Genomic DNA, 25,692 nt, shown 5'->3' with positions numbered 1-25,692 from the left:
AAGGGCCTGGGGCTCCCCGCATCGCGGGCAAGCCCTGCTGCTGCAGCATTGGCGGGGCTCCGGGGCTGATTTAAAGAGCTCCGGCTGCAGCCGCTGCAAGGAGCCTGGACCCTTTAAAGCTCTGCCGGAACCCCGCTGCTACCACACTATACATGAACCCGTTATATCGGGTCCCGTTATAGCAGGGTAGAGGTGTATTTGCTTTCTCGGTTGCAGCTGGACTTGAAGGGGGTTCAAGTAAGTGCTGGGTTTCTCAGTGGAATTTTATTAATCTGTAACAAAATTTGAGGCTCCAATAGATTAAGTGTATTTATAGTATGATTACACTTCAAAAGAAGCACAGTATGGGCCTGATTTTCCACTACTTTGTGTTTTCAGCTGTGCCCAGCATGCACAGAATGCTGCCAAATCAGAACTTTTGTGCTTTATGCTCACTTTTCACTGACGGTGCAAAGCTGTGAAGAATGAGAGCTTTTATATTAGATATTGCCACTCAAATCAAAATTTGCCACTTCCTTTAGTATCCCCAGCCCTTACAAAAGGGGGAAATTCAAAAGTAGATATTTGTAATTCCAAAGTAGAACAGAAAGCCTATATTACGGCAGTTATTCAGTGACTAGTGCCTGCCACAGGTAAGGCAAGTTCTAACTTCCATTCTAAAACCCCTTTTTTCAGTTGCTCATAACTTTTGGATACAAATTCTTTTTGATCTAAAGTTTTCCATGCTTGGACTCAGTGAATGGAATGTTCTGTTGAACCCAGGCTAAGATTGAGCTAACCTGTGGCATCCTGGCGCTTCTCTGAAACTGGTATCATGATCCAGAATCTCAGCTTCCATTAAATAGTTCAGTTTACAGATGTAATGGTTATGAAGAAAACTTAAAAAATTTGACTCATGTAACTGATGAAAAGATGCTTACAGAGAATCTGGAACAATAGCTCCGAGTAGTGTGAACTGCCCAATTCCTGTCAGTAAGGAGCTAACTCAGAAGCCTAGGGATAATTCAAGTGTCAGAACTGGTAACTGTTCGCTCCTCATGTAAGAAAGGAGAGGGAGGAATCACAGAGCTACACGGTTTACTGCGTGAGAGTCTCATTTAAGTGCTACAAGGAGTGGTGTTTTAGAGTTACCGCTACTTATGCCCCTGATTTGAACAAAGTTGGTTCAGTTTTGTTTTGAATTATGGGTGTGAACGCGTATATGAGTTGGATGGAAGGACAAGGGTGGGGAAGAATACCCAACTGTTCCCCACATATGCTAAATGGACTTTTTTTCACATAAGTAACAGCTCAAATTAGAATCACTATGCTAGGCTTGTTTTATTAACTCACTGAGATTTAAGGAAGAGACCAACTTAAAGTTCTAAGTATTTAAAGTCAGAATTTTTAACACAAGCACAGCAAAATATTTCTTTATTCATTCTAAAGCCGGAACACCCAGGGGGCATGGCAGGTCTTAAAGCACACAAGCTTTGAATCAGTCTAAACTCCGGCTCACAATTTGAGGTGACCTAATTTCTAACAATAGTAGGGAAGCCACAGCAGCATAGGTGGCTGCTCAAGCTAGCCCCACCCACGTGAAACCCTGGGTACATGGTCCAGCAGCTGCCATGCGATGAAAGCTAGTTCAGGTATGTGAACCCCTGCTTCCATCAGACCTCTCGACTGCAGAGTAGACATACCCGCAATGTGGTTCTGTCTCCTAGTGGCTGGACCACATAGAGGTTTATGAATCCCTACAACCTTTGAGGTGACAAAATTGGATCTTTTAGCTCAGGCAGCAGAGGCTCATGCTTTTAGATCCAGAGATATAATTCCTGCTGCAGATAACCCTCTCAACGGTGTCATATTACATGAGATGAACTACACCACTATAGTTATACCAGTATAACTCACTGTGTAGACACTCTTATTCAGAATTACAGCAACCTTTTTTTCAGTGTAGCTGAATTTGTGCATTAATAGTATTATTCCAAATAACGATGTCCAAATTGGGAGTTATACCAGTATAGTAATGCTGGTAATATAGATATGCCCAAAGTCTGCTCCCATGGAAGGCATTAGGACTTTTGCTATTTACTTTAATGGGAGCAGATGGGAGCCCATAATAAGGCCATGACATACATGACAGCTGTTCCAGACAGCAGGAACTACAGAAGAGGGGAAGGCTCTTGCATCAACAGCGGAAGTATGTGGAAAAGCTTCTTTGTGGTCACAGATATATTGAGAATAAGATCTAATAATTAAGCATTTTAGTATCAAAGTCTGGGGTGAAATCCTGGAGTCATTGAAGCCAATGACAATACCCTCATTGACTACACAGGGGTCAAGTTTTTCCCCCGCACTATCTAGTGTTCATGTCTCTCTTTTAACCCCTACAGATTTTTCTATGCCCAAAAGAAATTAACAAATTGTGCAGAACTCCAGTTTGCTGCAGAAGGCGAAGTAGCCATTATAGATCAAAACTGGGGAATAAAGACAGGAAATCAGAATAGGAATTTGCTTTAAATCTCCTGATGAGGAGGGACAACAGGATAAGAGAAAATGACAGCGAGAAGAGCCATACCTCTCTATCTCCCCTGAGATAGAGGGCTCAGAAAGCATATCTGGTGAATGGAAGCATCCAGAGGTCGCTACTGTGTTCCTGCACTGATTGCCCCAGGGGCAGGGCCGGCTCCAGGCACCAGCTCAGCAAGCAAGCACTTGGGGCGGTCAAGGGGAAGGGGCAGTACGTCAGGCTCTTTGGTGGTGGGTCCCTCGGTCCCTCTCGGAGGGAAGGACCTGCTGCCGAAGAAGAAAGCGGTGCGGTGGAGTTGCTGCCGATCACGATCGTGGCTTCTTTTTTTTCCCCACCACTTGGGGCGGCAAAAACTCTGGAGCCGGCCCTGCCTGGGAGAAGGGGTGCTGGAACAATTTGTACAGTGGGGGTGCTGAAAGCCATTGAACCAAACTGTAAACCCTGGATATGGTGGAAACCACTTCAGGCCAGGTGGAGTAGCAGCACCCCCAGCACTCGTAGTTCTAGCACCAACTCCTGGGATTCTGTTGAGGTTCTTATATTGCCCCCATCACCATGGTAAGTCAGCACATGATGGACTCCACTGTTACCAGTCAATAGCTTCCTTTGCAGCTGTCATACATTTCTGTGAGGGGGTCAGTTGGTCCTCTAACTCTTTCTCTGGCCAGGCACCAGGGGTAGCTGCATTGCCCCCTCTGCTCCTGCCTCTGTGCAGAAATGTCGGTGCACTGCCAAACAGGGCAAGGCTTGCCTGCCAGAGTGACTGCTGAGTCTGCTGAGGGGGCCTCTCCCTTCTGGAGGGCTCCAAGGAGGCAGAACCCATCCAGGCTGTGAAGCTTGATTGGGCTCCATGCTTGGGTCAGGGTTTGGCTCAGATATTGCACTTGATTGAAATAACTCTCATCATTTCTACCTTAAATGATATAAAATTATTTTGAAAACAAAACCAAAACTGTGTTTGTACGTTTCCTAAAGAAAGGGGAGAAAAAATGACACAGGAACAGGGTTTTTTTGAGTAAAGTTTTTGCAGTTCACCTTAAAAATACATAAAGATACTTTGAGTGCAATAGTAACAGTGACAGCATTAGCTAGAATACAGTAGCATCTGGTTGTGTTTTCAGATGCTTGATTTTGATGTGACTTTTAAAACGTGTACAACTAGGTTCTTCTCTGCATTACACTTGTACTAAGACAGAGTAACTCCCTTAATGTTAATGGAGGTACTCTGCATTCCCACCCACATGACTGAGAACAGACTGATCCACCACTGCTAGTAGCTTTTCACTCTTAATATAGTCATATTTTCCATTTGAATAAAGTTAAATTACTGGATTGCTGAAGTATAATTAAACACAAATAGAGTAATCTTGGAATAGCTCTAAATTACATTCTTCTAAATTAAAAGCTAGTGGGTTAGCAACAGGAAAAGATTAGGTAATATACTGTAGTGTTTTAAACATTATATAATTTTAAAAAAATCCAAGAAAACCCCAGAATTGGAGTGAAAGATGACTCAAAATCTTCACTAATATTTTTATGTGTGGATAATTCAATGTTTGCTTTGCTTAGAACAATTTTCCTAACTTCTTTTGAGTTACATTATATGGGACAAAACATGAACCACCCCCCATATACCAAAAAATACCTTTAAATTTTTCATAATATTTCCTCTTAATGTGGAATGGACACCTTAAAAAAGTTTTACAGTCTCCCACATCCTAAGTAGGAGGAATACCTCCTCATAACAGTAGCACTTTGCCTAAAAATCAGCAAAAAGAACATTTTAAAGTGTGCCCAGTGTACAATGTATTTCAAATGACCATGCTCAAGTGTGTGTTTTATATATGTGTTCACACTGACTGCTTTTTGCATGAAAGGATTCTAGTACTAGTTCTTAAAAACGCTTGCAACATAAACTATGGGCCAAATATTCAGAGGGGCTAAGCATTAGAACTCGTACAAAAGAGATTTGTGTAAGCTCTTTGGAACAGGGACCATCTACCACTCTGTGTTTGTACAGGGCCTAGCGCCATGGAGCCCCACTCTGGGTGGGACCAAGGCATTGCCGTAATAAACATTTTAAATAACATAAGGCTTGGCAGGATTTGGCTCCGTAACAACCAGGCATATTTTTAGTTATACTGATGGACAGATATTTCTTTAAGATTTTAGTCCCAGAGGCACAATATACATTTGTATTGACAAAATAATGACAGTACCTAGTATAACATGCATGCCAAGTCTTGCCAAATGCTTCACAGTATGATAACCAATTCCTTTAGCACCTCCAGTCACTATAGCGACATTTCCATTTTGTGTAGGGTAAACTACATGAAGAGAAAAAAAATAACTCATTAATTCACAGTAGCAATACAGATAAGGATATAAGGTACATATTATAAATACATACATACACTCAACTTTGGCCAATAAAAAATGCAACAACAAATCTGGTAGGCAATTAAAGGAACATAACACTTACGTTTATCAACCACAGTATAATTTTCTAGTATTAATAGTTCACAAAAGACTGAGGTTGATGACACACAAATGATAGATGTCCAACCAGAAAAATGTAGTCATTTCTATTTGCATGCATTCTGTTGTTATTGTTGTTGTCCTGCAATGATCTGTCCTTTACGATTTTCGGCTTAGCTATTTCTATTGTCTAAAGACACATGGCAGCTGTTACAAGTCAATTTACAGGTTGTTTATTTAGTCAAACATGCGTACAGGGATAATATAAGAATTTTTCAGTTAGCAGCATGATATCCTTCAGACCCTTTGGGAAGGGGCTCTGTGTTTGCTTCCCCAATAATAGGGAGCAAAATCACAAAAAAAGCTGAACAAGAAAAACCATAAAAACAAAATTCCTGATGTCCACTTCCCAGCATTTCTGCACTCCAGTCTATAGAATATAAAAATATTAAAAACATATAAAAACATATGTCCCTGTGAATATTTGAGGGTTTATCTGTTTTAGTCCATATTTTGTTCCTTATGAGCAGAACTGTGCAACTCCTACTCACATAAGTACATAAAAACGGCTACAGTGGGTCAGACCTTGGTCCATCTTGCCCAGCATCCTGTCTCCAACAGTGGCCCATACCAGAGCTTCAGGGGGAGTGTACACAACACGACAATTATGGACTGATCCACTTCTGTCTTCTACTCTTGGCTTCTGGCAGTCAGAGGTTTAGGGTCACTCCAAGCATGGGGTTGTGTCCCTGACCATCTTGGCTAATACACATTGATGGACCTATCCTCCATTAATGTATCCAGTTTGAACCCAGTTATACTTCTGACCATCACAGCATCCCATGACAATGAGTTCCACAGGTTAGTTGTGTGACAAAAGTAATTCCTGCTGTTTGTATTAAACCTGCTGCCTATTAATTTCATCAGGTGACCTCTGTTTTTTTGTTTTGTTTGAAAGGGTAAATAATACTTCTCTAATAATTTTTTCTACACCATTCATGATTTTATATACTTCTATAATGTCATTGTCCCCCTTAGTCATCTCTTTTCTAAGCTGAACAACACTAATCTTTTTAGTCTCTCCTTATATGAAAACTGTTCCATATCCTTAATTGTCTTTGTTACCCTTCTCTGAAACTTTTCCACTTCCATTATATCCTTTTTGAGATGGGGCAACCAGAACTGGATACAATATTCAAGGTGTGGGTGCACCAGGGATATAGTGTAGGCATGTTTTCTGTCTTATTTTCTATCATTTTCCTAATAGTTCCTAATATACTGTGAGCATTTTTGATCACTGCTGCGCATTCAGCAGAAGTTTTCAGAGAACTATCCATAGTAACTATCCAAGATCTCTTTCTTGAGTGGTTAAAGCTCATTTAGAACCCATCATTGTACATCTATAGCTGGGATTATTTTTTTTTCAATGTGCATTACTTTGCACCTATCAATGTTGAATTTCATCTGTCATTTTGTTGCCCAGTCACCCAATTTTGTGATATCCCTCTGTAACTTCTCACAGGCTGCTTTGGACTTACATATCTTCAATAATTTTTATTGTCTGCAAACTTTGCCACCTCACATTTCACTGTTTCCAGATCATTAATGAACATGTCAAACAGCAGAGGTATCAGTACAGATCCTTGGGGGACCCCGTTGTTCACCTCTCCGTGAAAACTGACAGTTCATTCTTACCCTTGTTTCCTATCTTTCAACCAGTTACTGATCCATAAGATGACCTTTCCTCTTATCCCAGGGTTACTTAGTTTCCTTAATAGCCTTTGGTGAGAGACCTTGTCAAAGGCTTCTGAAAGTCCAAGTACACTTTATCGACTGGATCCTCCTTATCCACATGCTTGTTGATTTCCTCAAAGAATTCTAACAGGCTGTGAGGCATGATTTCCCTTTACAAAAGCCAGGTTGACTCTTCCTCAACACACCATGTTTATCTGTGTGTCTGATAATTCTGTTCTTTACTATAGTTTCTGCCAATTTACCTGGTAATGAAGTTAGACTCACTGACCTGTAACTGCCAGGATCCCCTCTGGAGCCCTTTTTTAGAAAATGAGCATTTAGCTACCTTCCAGTCATCAGCTACAGAGGCTGATTTCAGCGACAGGTTATGTAGTACAGTTAATAGTTCTGCAATTCTATATTTGAGTTCCTTTGGAATTCTTGGGCAAATACCATCTAGGCTTGGTGACTTATTTCTGTTTAGTTTACCAGTTTGCTCTAAAGCCTCTTCTATTGACACATCGATTTGGGACAGTACCTTGGCTTAATTAAAGGGACTCTTTATGAGGGTAGGGATTACATCAATGTGGTTTAAGGGTTGCACAATCAAGCCTTATATGAAAAAACCCCAACAGCAGCAACAGAAAAGAAATTCCAGTTAAAAAAGAAGAAAGGTTGAACAAGCCATGACTTCAATTTAATTGCTTTGGGAAAAAAATAAATTACAGCAATAAAATAAAATCAGAGGTGTGAGGAGACTTTCAGTGTAAAAAAAATGCGGCATTGGTAAAGTTAATAGGGGTTTTCTTTCTTTTGAGAGTAAACTACTGGATGCTCAGGAAGAAAAATTGTGTTGAATATTTTAGTCTGCAGCAGTCGTGTCCCTACGGAGTGGAGTTGATACCACCACCTTCACAGTCAGTCCCTGCCCTACCAGTCATCTCTCAATTCCAACATTTCAAAACTTGCGCTGAGGGAACTTTTACCAATGCCGCATTTTTTTTACACTGAAAGTCTCCTCACACCTCTGATTTTATTTTATTGCTGTAATTTATTTTTTTCCCAAAGCAATTAAATTTAAAGAGAGGCTGGAGAAAAAAGGATGTCTCGGATAAGGACTGAGGTTGAAGGGAGGCTTGCACAGCACTATGCTCGCATTATGCCAGAGATGGCAAATTTTGCTGAACAGTAATGTTTTTGTCACATGGACAAACGCCAACTAACTCCTTTACAGCTGTACGAGAATGAAGGAATTTGTAGCCATGCCTCCAGATGTGACAGGCTTGCAGAGCACAGACACCAATGCACCATCTTGCTCCTGAGAAGTAACTGAAGACCACTGTACTAAAGGGATTCCTGGAGGTATCTGCAGCCATAGGTTGGCACAGGAAAAGCACTTGACAAAAAACTAACGTCCAGCCAAGTGAAATAAGGACAAGGAGTAGGAGGTGTTGCTAAAAGTGTGAAGAAAGCCTGGTAATTACCTACCGTACATTGCAAATCAACACCTTATATGCTAAAGGTTTTCAGAAATTTGCTGAAAAGGTGAAGAAAGAAAATTTGATACTAACACCAACAAGTAACCGCTCCCTTCATAAGCATTTATCGAAACAGTGCATTTAACAGTCTTTTTTTTTTTCTTACATGAGAAAATACAATCCCAAGTACACGGAAAGAGACACAGGCTCTATGTGCCTTCTATTCATTGTCCCCGCTTACTTTTCATCCCTCTTTTTATTTACCTATGATATCTGCACTCTGTGGGCCTGGTTCTTTTCCATCTTACCCTGATGTATATCAGGAGTAACTCTACTGAGGTTAGTGATGTTATACAGGTGTATCTTTCAATCAGAAATATCATCTAGTTTTCTCTTGAACATATCATACTGATGCTCTCTTTCACAACCAGACCCTTTTCATAGAATATCAGGGTTAGAAAGGACCTCAGGAGGTCATCAAGTCCAACGCCCGCTCAAAGCAGGACCAATCCCGAGACAGATTTTTGCCCCAGATCCCTAAATGGCTCCCCTCAAGGATTGAACTCACAACCTTGGGTTCAGCAGGCCAATGCTCAAACCACTGAGCTACCCCATGTATTGTACATATTAAATGAAATTATTTTATGCAAAACTTCTCTCTGCTCTGCAAGTCATGTCCTCTTGTAATTATGTCTTTCCCATTGTAAAAACAGGAGCTGAAGAGCGGGCTTGGTCCCAGGTGATATAACATGGGGTAATGGGATCATCTCTGCCCAGAAACCCCAACAATTGCCACATTTTACAAATCAAACAACAAATACAATAAAATGTATTATCAGTATCAGGAAATACTGTCTTGCTCTGAGATCCATTATGACTAAGGGTATGTCTATACTGCAGCTGGGAAAGTGCCTCCCAGCCTAGGTAGACAGACACACACTAGCTCAGCTTGAGCTAGCACACTGCAAATAGCAATGTGAATGTTGGGGCAGCGGCACAAGCTAGCTATCAGAATACAGACCCAGGGGGTCAGATGGGCTTGTGCCGCCAGCAATGCTGCAGTGACCATATTGCTATTTTTACAATACTAGTTCAAGCAGATCTAACACGGCTGTCTACCTGAGCTAGGAGGCATGCTCCCAGATGTAGTGCAGACAAACCGTGATAACACAGTAAGCTGCACTAAGCTAAAATACAACACTTTCCTACCTCCTTTTCTCAGAAATGTCATAGCGCTTTACAAATGTTAAGACTCATAATACTTCTGAGGTAAATACTATCACTGCCATTTTTCAGACGTGGAAATTGAGGCACAGAGTGATTAAATGACAGTAGAAATCCATGACAGAACCAGGAATACAGCTGGATGGCTATCTATGCTTTAGCATTATTACTACAGTGATTTAAAACCGAACTGGACAAAACACTATAAATTATACTTTAGGAAATAATCCTGCACTAAAGATCTAACAGAAGCTAACAGATTTTCTCTAATTTCCATGGCTCTATTACCACATTTGTAGACAGTTTAAAATATATTACAAGCTCTAAATATTCCACAAAATATCCTCTTTTCAGCTGTTTTATTACTGCCTTTATGTTTTGAAACCTTTCCTTTTTCTGCTCACTAGCTATTAAAATTTAAAAGGTTCCAATGGTGAGTCAATCATTTTTCACTCTGAGTGTGGAGGGAGAGATACAGATTACCAACCAATGCATATGAGAAGTAAGTGTCAAGCAAAATGTATACAGAAACAGCAGAATGTTAGTGGAGGATGTGTAATGTTAGCGGGTGTGTACCTTTAAAGTTCTGGGTAAAAGTGTTTCAGTGAGGCTGAGAGGGAGAGAGTAATTTGAAGAATTTATATATGATGGATCAGGTTTTTAAAAAAATGTGTCCAGCTTTAGCTGATACTCACTTGAAATTTCAGTCGGTTCAGATACTGATCTCACAAAGTTCATTCGTAAATCAAGGTGACAAGAGGTAGTGGGAAGATGTAAGGAAACACCATATATCAGGAGTTCTTAAATGGGGGTTGGGACCCCACAGAGGGTTGTGAGGTTATTACACGGGGGAGGGCATGAGCTGTCAGCCTCCACCCCAACCCCGCTTTTCCTAAAGGTAATAATTGGAGATATACCAATCTCCTAGAACTGGAAGGAACCTTGAAAGGTCATTGAGTCCAGCCCCCTGCCTTCACTAGCAGGACCAATTTTTGCCCCAGATTCCTAAGTGGCCCCCTCAAGGATTGAATTCACAACCCTGGGTTTAGCAGGCCAATGCTCAAACCACTGAGCTATCCCTCCCCCATTCCTCCAGCATTTATAATGGTGTTAAATATATAAAAATGTGTTTTTAATTTATAAGGGGGTGGGGGGCCACACTCAGAGGCTTGCTATGTGAATGGGGTCACCAGTACAAAAGTTTGAGAAACACTGCAATACATTCCCATTCAAGCCAACTGATTTCGGTTCCAGGAATGGGTGTGGCAGATAAAATTTTATTCAAGCTGAATCTAGCTCCCAATAAAGTAAATTGAAAGACTCTCGCAGATTTCAGCTGTACCAGGGCTTTTTAGCCTTAAGCCTTCCTCCTTTACTTACGGTATTTCTACCAATTACATGCACAACCATGTTCTTTCTACTCCCACCGAATTCAGTGTCAGTTTTGCCATTTAATTCAACTGAGAACCAGTTTGGACTCAAAGACAGGTACAAACTAGTGTTTTCTGCAACTTCCTCAGTTCAGAAAACCCTTTACTGTAATAGATTTATCTGAATACTTGCAATATGCCACAGACTGAGTTCCTTAATAGAAGGAATTGTGCTTGTTAGTTGTCTCCAACTCAGGAGCCCTGTAGCCTAAAAGGGTCTGTTTTTTAATCTCCATTGTTTTCACGTCAGTGGTCTCTCTGTATTTGTAGTTATTACTCTACCGTAGCCATACCATGGCTTTGTAGGCTGTTTCAGCCAATTCTGTAAGGTATTTCAGCACCGAGTACTTATATTGATTGGTGTAACAGATGAGACTGAGAATAAAAATCAGACCCTATAGTTAAATCCACCCTTCTCAAGAGTGCTTGCACAAAACCCACCTAGTAGTGTTATAACCATTCAGAGGAAGCAAAAGCCTGCAAAGCCCCTTTCATTTAGGAAGCTGTGGCTAAAATCCCCGTTCCGATCTGAAAGGTGGGCAAGATTGTTTTCGATCAGTGTAAATTGCATCCTCTCTCTTCCCAGAGATGGGGAAATTGCACTTTCATACTCCAATCAGACCAAGAGCACACTCCAGAGGTCACCCGCAAACCTGTTTCTTCTAAAGAGCAGAATATTCTGTTATCACTCAATCTGTCTAAAGCAAACCTTGTTAAGACTGAAACTATTTTCATTTTTACAAAGTTACAATTTAGGAATCCAACCTTAAGTGACTGAAAGTTGCTGGAGTACTTCACTTTAGAAGACTGGGGCAATCACTTCTGAACTGAAGTGCATGTTGAAATATACAAAGCTCCAATAATTAGTCAGTATAAATGGTGCAAAATGATTCAATATTCTTGGGAAGAGTAAGATAAGTGGAAATTTAGTATAGGAAACAATCAGTATTCAAAAGTCAGGGGGAGATATTTTGACATCAAATTCATCTTTAAACACCAGAAAGGCTTTATGTTATTAAAAGCATCAAAAGGCCAATAAGTCCAAACTTGCCACAATATAAAACATTGGTAGAAGTTAGATACCAGATTGTCAGAAGATGAAATTGGAATCCCATCACCTCCTCCCACCTTCCGCTTTGTTTCCCTTCCCCACAGTCTTTTCAACTCTATTGCTCCTCAGCCTTACTACCCTATCCTTCATATTTATCTCTGGCTAGTAAATTTAGCTCTCGGGCAAGCAGGTGTCTGGTAAAATGTTCAAACGGTGCTTTATAACATTCTCTTCTATTTAACAGCTCATCTCATTTACAGCTCAATTGTCGCTTCGCCTACCCACCCGCATAGTGGGGCCTGGGAGTGTAAGCCTCTCCCTTCTCTCTATGTGGGCTACCCAAATCTTGGATTCAGGTGCACATAACAAGCAAGCAGTGTGTGAGAAAGGAAGGGATGGTCATGTGAGTTTGACATTGGACTGGGATTGACGAGATCTGTAGCAGAGCCAAGAATTCAATAAAGAATTCTTATGAGACCTTCAGAAGTTATTGAATCTGTGTGCCCCGTTTCCCCATCTTTAAAACAGAAATAATACTCTGATAGTTCACAGGGGTGTTGTGAGGATAAATTCATTAACATTTGTGAGGTGCTCAGATACCACAATGAACCCTGATAAGCAGACAACGTGGGGTGAAAAAAAAAGGACAAAATAATCATAAATAGCTTAGCCATTCATAACTGCACAGAAAAAAGGTTTAAGAATCCCTCTGTCAATACATTTTAGAAAATAAAAGACATTTGCTCATTTCCAGTTGCATACGGTCTCTCCAAGATTAAACCCACCCATATCACAGTCACATCTTTCATCCCTTCAGCAAGAAGAAAGTTTCAGCTAGCTAATTTGAGATTTAGCTTTGGAAAGCTTCCTTTTTCTTTTGTATTTGGTAAAATACTAATAAAATAAATAGAATGAGTGCTAGTTCCTATATAACAGTTTCTGTTCAAAACTGAACATCTCAGCTTTGCCTAAATACTTTTTTGCGTATGTATGTGACAGATGGAGAGAATTACTGAAGGACCAACTTGAATCTTGCTAACATTATGCAATGATTATTTGCTGTTGTACCTTTCAACATAATAATGGAAAAACTGGATATTTGATATTGATATAGTGGGAGGTTATTTAAGTGGATTCATGTTTTGGGGGCATTTAAGTGGATTAATGTAAACTCTGCTCACACTGAGTAGTGAAAATGCAAAACAAGGACAATTAAAAATTAGAATTAGTCATGGAATTTGGACTTGCTATTCTCTCATTTATAGTGGTCGTCAGTGCTTTAACTATTAGTGGAAATTCTCCTGTAAAATTTCACCAAGCTGGAATTTGGCACAAAAGCTCTGATGAGTAAAAGTGATTTGTTTTGGTGAGCTACATGAAACTTAAAAATATCCATTGTTTTCTAAAAATAGATACCAATTTCTTCTTTGTTTCCTTCACTTGAGGTGATAGTCCTCTAATGTGAGAAGTCATGGTCTCTTAGAACATTCTTAAACATTTATTTTAAGACTTGTTGAAGCTATCCTGGAATCCAATACTCCTTCCACTTTTCTTCTACCTTCCTTGGCCATTTGAGGGCATGCATTTAGTTTTCAATGAAGAATGTTCTTCCATCACAAGGTTGTGGTGCAAGTAGTTTTTGGAGGCTTTAAAAATTAGACATTTGTATGACTTTAATAAAATGAACATTCATTTGTATGATGAAATGCTATAGGCCGTTAGTCTAATGTGGATTCATTGGGTTTGATGAATTGTTTAGCTTATAAAAACAACTATTGTGCATGCCCTGTAATTACTTTTCATCAAAATTGTAAAAGGATTTTTAATATGCAGAATTACTATGCAGATTAAAAGCTCCTCAGCTGTGTCTTGACCAGGGCCGGCTCTAGGTTTTTTGCCGCCCCAAGCAAAAAAAATTTTGGCTGCCCCCACCCCAGCCCTGGGATCTCCCCCCACACCCGCACCCCCCTGCCACCCCAGCCCTAGGCTCTCCCCCCACACACACCTCGTGCTGCCCCAGCTCTGGGCTTTCCCCTTCCCCCCCACACACCCTGCCACCCCATCCCTGGTCTGCCCCCTCCACCTGGATGTGCACAGAACACAACTTTGGATGTGCACAGAACACAGACAGGATTCGTTCCCATATGGTTACATAACTGCAGTAAAGTGGAACAATTTTCAGCTTGTGTGATTGGAGGATATCTGGATGCAAATTATAAGACTGTCCTACATAAATGAGGAAAAGCTGAGGTGCCTTTATTATTCTTTTTTCCCACCCTTTGTTTCTATAGGGAATTTGCCAATGCAATATCACTGGCTTCCTTTTAAACAAATAAAACTTAAAAAAAAAAGGCAATGGCTGTTGAAAATAGCAATTCCAGTCCTAAAAACCATTTCTTGTATTTCTTGCTCAATTTTATCCTACTTTTTCTACAGCAAATTACAGTGGATCAGTATATTTGATTTGGGAGAAATGAAGTAACAGCTGCCCAAATTGAGCTTGAGCACTCCTGAATTTTGAGGTGTTCAAATCTGGAAGGCAGGTTCTAGATTCCCTTTCTGAATATTAACTAAATCTGGAAAGGAAAAGTCAATTTCTGCTTCCATGGCTCAGAAGTGGAAATCCTTCCACATGCCTGGTACTGTATCTAAAGCTGCCCAGGTCCAGTAGAGCCTCCCCTCCCTTACTTTTCATTTTAAATGCTAGTGGGATCCACATACCTCCCTTGCTAGGCTTCAGAGAGGGGCACTGTCCATTTAGTCCACCCAATTCCTTCTTTGGGGGCTGCAAGGTGAGGTCACACCAGTATCCCTAATCCAGTCTGGGGATGTCTTCTGAAGGGGATATCTGGGCCAAAGCCACCTACTCCATGGGCACACTTGTTCCCCATTCACAGTGCCACCCCGCTCTAGCAGTGAGCTCTCCATTCACAGCAAGCTGCAACATGAGGTTTGAACTACCATACTCCCTCTCACTCCCTTTCCTGTTGATAGCGGCCAAGGGAATGCTGGGAAATGTAGTTGTTTCCCTGCTCCAGGGCTGGATCTATAGGCAGGGAGCTAACCAAGGAACTACAGCTCCCAGGGCCCCCTGTTGGTTCTCAGCTCCCAGGCTGGATCCCTGCTGGCTGCCACCCCTACAAATGGGCTGCCCCAAGCACCTGCTTGCTTTGCTGGTGCCTAGAGCCGCCCCTGGTCTTGACATGAGAGGCTATCAGTCTATAGTAGCATTTATCTCCTATTAATGCTTCAATTAGAACGTATCACTCTTATCTGAAGAAATTTAACTGTTTACTAAATGAAACCCAAAGAATGCACTAAGAACAATGCTCTCAAGGAATATGACGTAATCTCCATTCCTGTCTTTATTCCTCATTCTAAATCTCTCCAATAAACATCTTTCCAAAGTTTTAAGACCTGATTAATTTTCTAAATAATACATCATTTTCTTGACAAATGGAATCTAATACCCTTTCCATACTTCAGAACACAAATGCAAGGGGTGAAATTCTGGCCTCAAAAATCTACTGGAGTTTTGTCCAGCCAGAGGCTAGGATTTCAGCCCAGATGTTTTTGATCAAACCCATAACAGATGACTCTGTTGTAGGTAATTAAATTTGAAACTATCCTTCCTGCAACACAATCTTTACAATACCCTTCTCCATTCAAGGAATGATTTCTTTAGAGCCTTTTTTGTAGCACAATCTTTATTTTACCAGAATCAGTCCTTGAAGACCAATTTTTAAAATACATCAAACTCATGACCAAGTTCCCATGCAGTCTAGATATCCAAGCACACTACTTAGAGGAGAGCATATGCAAACCTGATGCAGTGCATTCTTGCCTACAATATTTATATTAAAATACACACAACTTCTGTTTGATGCTAAATAATTAGCCTGATTTGAATGACGCTTTTTGGTAGGCAACATAAAGCAATTTAATTTTAGCAAGAAAACAAGAATGATAAAGCTTGAGGAAACGAGGCTGAGAGCTTGTACTGGCTTGTATGCTACAGTATCTCTCTGCTGTTCACAATATTTCTCTCTTCAGGGCTTTTTCCATGAATGTCATGTGGCTGCATTTCAAATATATGCCTTGTATCACACAGTGAGTTTTCCCTGATAATTTGAAAGATGTCACCCAAAGATGTAGTGCCTTAGAATCTAGACTTTTAGATTCACTTACAAGTCAAACTCTACTTTAATCATTTACAAAGTGATGTGCAATGAATATTTAATTCAATTATACTTTATTTGATATCCAGTTGGGAAGCTTGGGCATTGTTTTATCACCCTTCAATGTATTACCTCTCAACAAGATGACAGGCATTTTTAGAGCTCTGGTATAGTGGCACAAGAGATGTATTTTCATGGTGGGTGCAAATTTTGAGCACCTCCAAGCTATGGTAGTAGTTATTAGAATCTATAAACAAGTACATTTTTGGACCTTTCCCCTTCTTCCGCACCTGTCCCTGATCAGGGACAAGTTCTGAAACTTATCAGTGTTTGGAGTTTTGAAGAATCTTGAGTTCTGCCAGTTAGTTTGAGTCAAATTTTAAATAAATAGTGAAAAAAATCAAATATTGGGGAGGGAGAGGAAGGAAGGAAGGTGTGCAGAAGAGAATAAGGAAAGGATCTGGCTCTGGGAGTTGTGCTGCGAGCAAGGGAGAAGGAAAGTAGCAAGAAGATATTGGAGGAATGAAGAGGCATCTTTGGAATCATGAAAGAGGAAGGACTGGGAGGGATCAAATGTCACAGCACCACTTCACAGCTGTCCCAGTGCCTAAGCCAGAGCAGTGTTTAGGTGAAAAGTAGCTGGCTAAAGCCAAACCTAGGCAAGATGGAAGTGATGCTAGTATGAGGAGAGAAACTGAAGAACTAGCCAAACCCATGCAATCACTATCATGTGAGAAGGGGAGGTCTGTCTTCAGGTTGTCAAGACAGCTCACAGTCTCAGGTTCCTCCTGAACTCTTTGTAGGGTGACCAGATGTCCTGATTTTATAGGGACAGTCCCGATTTTGGGGTGTTTTTCTGATATAGACTCCTATTACCCCCCACCTCCTGACCCGATTTTTCACACTTGCTGTCTGGTCACCCTAACTCTTTGCTGCTATGACATGGATGAGTAGCTCCTAGTGTCTCTTCTTCCAAATCCCACCTGGCCACAGGAATACTTTTTCTCCAAGTGTATGCAGATTATGACACTGACACTCACGCCTTTGTGCCCTTCAAATTATGACTGCAATACATTGCAACTGGAGTGACATTGCCTGCCCCAAAAAAGCACAGCAGCTCAGCACTCCAGCCATCACACAATCTTCCCAGTGACTACAAGGCCAAATTGATTGTTCCATTCCATAGCAAGTATACTCCTCAAGAAGAATAAAATGGCCAACTGCAAGCATGAGGCCAGTGAGAGCAGGGTTGGAAACACCTCTCTCCCTCACTCTTGTTGCAGTTTGACCTTAAAAACAAACCCATATTCAAGGAAAATCCCTTCAGATTTTTTTTTTTTAAGGATGGGAGAGGGGAGGTGGAAAAAACACATTACTCTACAAAAATATATTTCTCATTCTTGTTTGACCCAGAGCCATTCCAGGAAAGTCATCAAACTACTGGCATAAGGATTCATATGATTGCATAATCATAACTCATTACGTTGTTTAAGAGACAGCGCCGACTTGAAATGTAGTCTGTTAAAAAAGTTAAGTAATTTTAGGTATAACATCTGCCAGACACTCCCCATCTGTTTTCGCAATTTTACAATAATATTTTCCTGTTTTAAAATAATTCTTTCCTTCTTGTTGCTGGACCTGGACGGACACACACACACACACACACACACAGAGAGTCAAGATTTCCTCCCCCACTCTGAACTTTAGGGTACAGATGTGGGGACCTGCATGGACCCTTCTAAGCTTAATTCCTAGCTTAGATCTGGTAACACTGCCACCAGCCAGAAATCAGTGTCTGGCACACTTTCTGTCCCCCCAAAACCTTCCCTGGGGAACACAGATCCAAATCCCTTAGATCTTAACACAAGGAGAAATTAACCATTTCCCCCTCCTTTCCCCCACCAACTCCTAGTGAGTCCAGACCCAATTCCCTGGATAATACAACAAAGAAAAATCAATCAGGTTCTTAAAAAAGAAAGTTTTTAATTAAAGAAAAAGAAAGGTAAAAATCATCTCTGTAAAATCAGGATGGAAAATACTTTACAGGGTACTTAAATTTATATAGCCCAGAGAAAACCCCCTCTAGCCTCAGGGTCAAAGTTACAGCAAACAGAAGTAAAATCCTCTCAGCAAAAAGGAACATTTACAGGTTGAGAAAACAAACATAAGACTAACACGCCTTGCCTGGGCTACTTACAAGTTTGAAACATAAGACTGATTCAGAAAGATTTGGAGAGCCTGGATTGATGTCTGGTCCCTCTCAGTCCTGAGAAGGAACAACCCCCAAAACAAAGAGTACAAAACAAAGAACTCCCTCCACCAAGATTTGAAAGTATCTTGTCCCCCTATTGGTCCTCTGGTCAGGTGTCAGCCAGGTTTACTGAGCTTCTTAACCCTTTACAGGTAAAAGAGACATTAACCCTTAACTATCTGTTTATGACACACACACACACACACACAAAACTGACTTTGCAAATGTACCAGAGAACCAGACTTGAGATAAAGTGCTGTCCAAGGCACATATAAACTGCTACGAGAACTTTTCTTATGACTTCCCATGTTATAGTAGGTACAAAATTTGCAGAGAGGTGTGATTTAAGTTGATTTCCCTTTAAATATCAAAATCAACAATTTGTCCAATGTGAACTGAGTCAATGTATCTGTAGAAAACCTACCTTTTTCCTATTAATTTTAACATTGAATTCACAGAGTTTGCTAATTTAATAAATACAGCTATATGACTGTTAGTTAGCTATAAAAGATTAGGTAAAGTAAATGCCTCGGAGCAGTCTGAGGGCACTTTTTTCCGGCAAGGAGCTGACATCAAAACGCCCCATCAGCTTGATGGAAAGAGGGTCCCTGGAAGCCCAAATGGTGATCACTCAAAACCATCTCAGGCTGTGGGTAACTATATCTGGGAATGTCCTAAACCTATTGCCTGTGTGTGTGCGTGTGGTTACCATCTAATAAATAGTAGTTTTAGATAAGAGCACACTTGCTTGTATCAATCCTTTATCAGACAGACGTGCTATGTTTCCACTGATTTATTCATGACACCACCTGGAGAGAAACAGTTAAGTTACCATTGCTTTGGGTTCTGGAACACCTCGGGTAACATTTGCATATGTTACTTGAAAAAGTTTGCACTCACATTGTACAAATGTTTCACTTCTAGTTAGGCAAGGTATAATAATACTTAGTCATATATACATTCTCATAGCAAAATGACTACGTATTATTATTTTATCAACTACAATTGGTTCATAACATAGAGAAAGCATCCTGATTGGTTAATAATTAAATCAAAGTGTTTTAATATCATGTGCTGCAAACAGCCACAGGAGACACATGAAAGAGCCACTTGCAGCTCGGGAGCCTCAGTCTGAGTATCACTGAATTATAATTTGAGAGAGAGAGAAAGAAAGAAAGAAAGAAAAAGAAAATGAAAAAAATGAATTCACACTACTGTGGTTCTTTTGGGTAATATAGATTGCTAATTTGGCTCCTGAACCACTGAAGTCTAATTAGTGCATGGCTGTCAGAAGAGAGTTGAGGGCTCTTCAAGTTTAGACTGACAGCAAGGATGGAGGGGAAAATCTGATCAGGCTTGGGCAAATCACACGAATAGAGGTGATTCACCCTTTGTTGAGGAAGGAGAACACCTGGGTGGAGAGGATATAACTGGAAGGTACTGCATACGGAAAGCAGCAACTACAGGAGGGAGTGCTGCAAGGACAGGAGCAGCTTTATGTTTGTCTGTACCATTCACTGCGCTGTACTGGCTGGCAGGGCTGGCCCTGCATCAGCATGCTCCACTGGCATAGGACAAGAAAAATAGGATTGAGGCTTGCCCACAACGGGTGTAATCCTGAGCTCTGAAGTGAATTAATGATTTAGTTGCACAAGTTCTAATGAAAAACTAGAGTTCCTAACCACCGTATTCGGCACTCGCTACCCCTTCTGTTTGTGCATGGGCAGCCTTCTGAATAAGCACTGCTGCACTTCCAGAGACTGCAAACAAACCAAGAGAAATAAGGGCTTGGAGATAGGCCAGTAGCATAGCCAATGGTCTGCAGTACAAATTAAACAACTCCTCTCAAAGGGAGCATACCATGCTGTGGCTGCTAATATACCTCAGAGGCTCTGAGCTAGGGAAGAATCTCCCATCAACCCTAATGCAGATCCTCACAAAGCCTAATTTTGCACAAAGAACCACAAAAGCATATGTAAAACTAAAGATTAAAATTTACCCAATAGTTAATATTTTGTCAACTTGCATTTAAAAAAAAAAGAGTCTTGTTTAAAATGTCAGCAAACTTTGGCAGAGTTTCTGGCATATTTCCAGAGGGATTAATTACAGGGGGAGAGTCTGGGGGAGTTGGTTTGGGTTTTTTGGTTCTTTTTTAAAACTTTCTTTCAGTTTTTGACCACTACTGAGGACAGGATGCCTGATCTCATTCACCAAAGGAACTCCTCCTATGTTCTTATGCTGGCTCAGCAGACACCTAAAAACGTACTAGCAGAATTGTCAACAGTACATTCATTAGCTGTGCCTGGTAATAAATATCAGCCCTAACTCATACACATTTAATCAGCAAGTGTAAAAATCTTTAGATAAATATATACAGTAAATTTGAATTTCTGATTTGTAGACCATGAAAAACTGAATTATTTCCTCAGTAGCTCGGGTATTTCCATATTGTTTCAATAGCAAATATGTTAACAAGAGAAATAGCTTTTTCAGGGAAAGAGGGATGGAAAAATTGCAGAGCTCAAATTAAAAAATCTAGACATAGCATACTAACTTCATCTGTTCTCATTTGCTCCAGAATTTTTACCCACCAGTGACTTTTCTTCACTCTGGCATTCATAACTAATGTACTGTAGGCAGAAAACAATGCCTACACAAATTTGTCAGTGAAGCTTGTTCTAGCTACTTCCTTACTATACATGTGCACAGTAACACAGGTATATACACAAGATTCAGAAAGGCCCCTTTGAAAGCCAGTAAAGGAAATACAATACTCAATAAATGAAAGAACCAGTACACAGACCTGTGCATGTGCCCTGATAACACTTTTCAATAGCACCCAAAATGCCTAATGATTTCTGCTATTGTACAGGTGAAGTATGCAAGTTATCGCATAAGAAAGTTGGTTAGACTGAGAGGCCATCACGATCAGTTGGTCATGCGAGGCAGCTGTAGTCTAGTGACATTTTGTCTTTGTGGTGGTTCTATTTCTGGCTCTGCCATGGATCTGCTATGTGACCTTGGATACATCACTTCACCTCTCTGTGCCTCTGTTTCCCCTCACTTCTCTGCATCTCTTTCCCCCTCTGCTGTCTTGTCTATGTAGAGTGCAAGCGCTTCGTGGCAGGGACTCTCTCTTACTGTGTGGTCGTACGGTGCCTATTGCAGTGGGGCTCTGATCTGACCTGGGGCTTATCAGTGCTAATATCACTAAAATAATAATTGAGCCCAGTTGCTCGGGGAGTGGGAGGGGAGGGGGGTAATTGTAAATACATTTTCACTTAGCAAATAATACTGATTAACAGGCTTATTCAGGTCAGTTTTCTTAAAGCAGAAATATTAGTCCTTATGCATGCCATGTTATATAGAAACATTTTTGTAAATAAGAACATGCAAACAAATCTAGATATCAAATGAATTAGAGCTTCAATTTTTTTCTTCCACAGTGGCTGGTTTTAATCTTACTTCAGTGACACAGCCATCTTCCCTATTCATAAATTAATTGTCATGAAGAAAAATCAGTGACAATTAGCCATGGCTCACACATTTTTCTACCACACAAGTTTCTGGTGTCATACCACAACCAATCAGCAACTGTATAAAATGAATCTCACTGCCCTGACACATGGCAGATGCTGAAAAATAGTGCACCTCATAAATAATGTTTTGATCTATAAAGTGTCAAGTATGCATATTGTATTGCTAGGTCAGAATTACAGTAAACAGTTATCCAATAATAAAAACATATCAGACTGTTTTATGGGCACAGTGTGTGTACAATTAAAGCCATCACTATCAGGCACTGAGATTGTGGTCTTCCAGCAGAAACATAAATGTATTCTGGCCAGGAACATTCCTACTTTACGGTGACAATCAGTGAATTTGCAGATGGGAAAAAATGAGAGAACCCAGTTTGCATTCTGCAGCAAGAACATGGCAAAAGAAGGGATAAAGTAGACAACATATTGTGGTAACGACTGAATGAAAGTGTGTTTTAGAAGTACTAACAACTTCCTGCAAGCCCAATCTATTTAAGCATGCAAATATAAAAGCACGTATTAATGCCCTGTCAGCATACAGCATGACACTTACATGTTGATAGAAATTTTTTTTTAAAAAAAAAAAGCTCTACAGAACTCAGGAAAAGAGCTGATGGGATTCCCATCCAAAGACAATCTTAAAAACAATCACTGTTTAAACAGAAGTTTTACTTTAATTCCTCACTTATAACACTTTATATTAACTGAAGAAACTTTTTAAAATATAATTTTACTTTCAATATTTTTGCTGGTTTTTACATTTCACTCAGCTTGCATAGAGAAACTAGACTTTTTAATTTCACATTTTGTTCTAATTAAGAAAGCACTATATTTGTAATTATTTCTACATTAGGTTTGTAGCATCGTATGTTTATTGAATTTAAGTACTGGGCCTAAACTCCTTAATTGTGCTCCTTCACAAGAATTCTTAGTAGCCTAGTTAAACCACCCACAAAACAGAATTATCCATTGTTTAGAAATTCTTATTTATCCTTTAAAAAAAATACATGCACTTGTTTTTAATTTAAGGTGCAGATGCATTGTGAATATGAAAAAATTGAGCTTGCAAATAGGCCATCTTGCTTAAGGTACGGAATAAAGCTGTCTGTGGAGTGAGTGTTTCTGACATCTTATCCTTGTAAAAGTGTTATGTTGTTATAAACACTACCGTTGACTCTCAAAAATATAGCAAGAAAAAAGAAAAAATACTGTCAATCCTATTTTCCACCAATCAGGATATATATATATATATATATATATTCACAAATTGAATTCAAACAAAAAGCCTATAATAATATTTTTTAGAATAAAAACAAGCAAGATGTGGTATTTTTTTTAATGAATTGCACCAACCCATAAAATAAAATGACAAAATGAATTTATGGTTCAAGACAGCAAATATTTTGACCAATTACATAATATGAAATTATGAACTTAGTAAAGCTGCTTAATTATAGGGGACACTTTTTTCAAAAACACATTTTGCAGTCTGGGGAATTACTGTTACACATACACAACTAAGATAACATTCTTCTGAGTGTGCTAAATTAACTGCGGAAATTAAGGAGCTGTAACATATCTAATCATTTTTGTAATTTACAACAGTTATGGATTTTGTATTTACTTTCCACTTCATATTGCTAATACATACGTTTACCGGGTTTATTTCATGTTTAATTAAAAGCACCTATCCCCAGCTCCAGGGATGACTAAAAATTAAAAAAAAAGGTTAGCCTAACCTGGTTCCGAAAACCTTTTGTGTATTAAAGTCCATGGTACTGCTACAAGCAAAATGCTTGCAATATCATGCATCAAACTAGTAAATGTCATGGCAGTGAGCAGAGTGGAAGTTACAGGACCCACTTAGCGTCTACACGTCAAGTGCCACAGAAAGCTGCCTGTCATGTGAAATCGAAAATATAAAAGCAATTATGCAAGCACCAAGTTTCTGGATGAGAGACTTCAGCAAGAGGGCAGGTTAAGGAGTACTTGTAAAAATTATTTTAACATAAAACAATTGTATGAAGAATGATCAACTTGCCTTATGAATTTATTTACTGTTGTCTTGTTTCCTACTCTCAGTATTGAGCCTGATTCTCCACGGCCTTGCCCTTGTGTAGTAATTTGGGCCCAGGTCAGGGAAGCACTAGAGCATGGGCTTATTAACTCCTTGGGTGAGATTCTGTGATGTGCCTTTAAGAGGTACAGCACAGAATGTATAGCCCAGTTGGAGTAGGCATGAGGGAAGATGTACTACGGTGGCTTTAAGCCACCACTGCACTCTGCTACGGTGGCTGGAGGGGCCCACCATGTAATAAAGCACTTGCTTATAAGGTGGGGTATTACACTCCATTGGGGGGGGGGTGATTTTTGAAGTGCATAACACGTTGCAGATTAACTGGTCTGTGTAGACCCTACGTTCTTTAGTGTGCTTTTACATAGTACACCTTCCAAGAGCACTAGTTTAAGTGCACCCATAGGACCAATCAATGTGCACCACGAGTGCACTTTAGAAATCACACCCCGGTAGAGCGTACTACCCCACCATGTAGACAAGCTCTTAAACGAGGGTTGCCATCTCTGAGGTACAAAATAAAACAGGACATGCAGGATCATCCTGAGCCCATAAAACTGGACAGCTGGCAGTGAGTACTGATCACCCTTACAGATTCCCCAGGAGAAGCTATGTTAAAAAAGGGATGATCCTGGGAAAACCTGGACAGGTGGCAACCTTACTTTAGAAAGCATAGGGGGCTTAAATTACAACAGTGTCCCAGTGGGCTACAGCTCTAGCAGGAATCTCCATATTACTGCATGGTGCAGCCCTGCCCAAACACACACACACACATCCTGCCCCAATGCCAAGGCTTTCGAGGGGGTCCTCGTAACAGTCTTATATCTGTTTCCCACAGTGTTTGTGTCAGGCTAATCCTGCCCAGGCCAGATACAGGGCTTTTGGGGTCTCTTTACACCACTATTTTACCTGGCTTAAAAGGGACCAGAGGAGGGATGAGAATCTCACCCCTTTGCTTGAAGCACATGCTTATATCCCATTGAAATGAATGTGCCTAAGCACTATTCCCCAGACTAAGAATATGTTCTTTAATCAGGGCCTTGCACTTGAGCAAAGTGGGTGTAAAACTGTTACCAAATCAGAACAGTGCTGTTTTGCATCTACTTTGCACAAGTGTAAATAACTACACGAGATGCAAAGCAGTGCAGATTTGGACTCTTAACCTCAACAGAAATAAAAAAGGATTGGAAGAGCAATGGGAAATAACATACCCAAGGATCTTTGCTAGCCCTCTCAAAGAGACAAAGAAAATAGGCCAGATTATCGCATCGAAATGCTACAGAAAGCAGTGTCCTCATTTCTGAACACTGACCTTTACATATGACAGGGAGATAAGATATTACATCCTAAAAGGAAACACAGGAATGAGAAGCAGGAATACTGTGCTCAAAATCGTCATTTTGACATTTCAGACTCTGAATAAACCTTGCTTGAAAAAAATCTCTGTAGTTTCCTTTCTATTTATGACAACTCATATTGTCATAGTGATTTTTAAAACATGTATTTAAACCTCCAAGATCAATGGAAATATTTCCATATTTTTTGCAATTACAGTGGACATTGTTTTAAAATTCCCTGTTGTGTTAGTAATCCAATCACATGAGTACTGAGAGCCTGAAAATGACAAGACCTAAATCAAAAGCAAAGATTATTTAGTTGATTTTTATTGTCCACGCTGAAGCAAATGCTTACTTATGTCAACTAACCACAACATAGTGAATGTATAAATACTGAAAG

General features: G+C 40.1%; 2 protein-coding genes across 3 annotated transcripts in view; both read right to left on the bottom strand.

Annotated features, from left to right (window-relative positions):
* DHRSX (dehydrogenase/reductase X-linked) overlaps positions 1-25,692 on the bottom strand; it is a 205,522-nt gene that overhangs the window by 163,315 nt on the left and 16,515 nt on the right. Inside the window, exon 2 of the mRNA XM_045004368.1 lies at positions 4,738-4,845. Within this exon, the coding sequence (XP_044860303.1) occupies positions 4,738-4,845 (108 nt within the window). The remainder of the gene's footprint in view (positions 1-4,737; positions 4,846-25,692) is intronic.
* The window catches only part of ZBED1 (zinc finger BED-type containing 1), a 134,590-nt gene that overhangs the window by 93,434 nt on the left and 15,464 nt on the right, over positions 1-25,692 (bottom strand). For both annotated transcript variants that reach the window (XM_045004360.1, XM_045004353.1), the window contains one exon: positions 4,738-4,845. The gene's annotated coding sequence lies outside the window, so the exon portion shown is untranslated. The remainder of the gene's footprint in view (positions 1-4,737; positions 4,846-25,692) is intronic.

This window comes from Mauremys mutica, chromosome 1 (genome assembly GCF_020497125.1).
Source record: "Mauremys mutica isolate MM-2020 ecotype Southern chromosome 1, ASM2049712v1, whole genome shotgun sequence".
NCBI classification, from domain to species: domain Eukaryota; kingdom Metazoa; phylum Chordata; order Testudines; family Geoemydidae; genus Mauremys; species Mauremys mutica.
The sequence above is the reverse complement of the archived record's forward strand: the minus strand, read 5'-3'. Positions and strand labels throughout refer to the sequence as shown.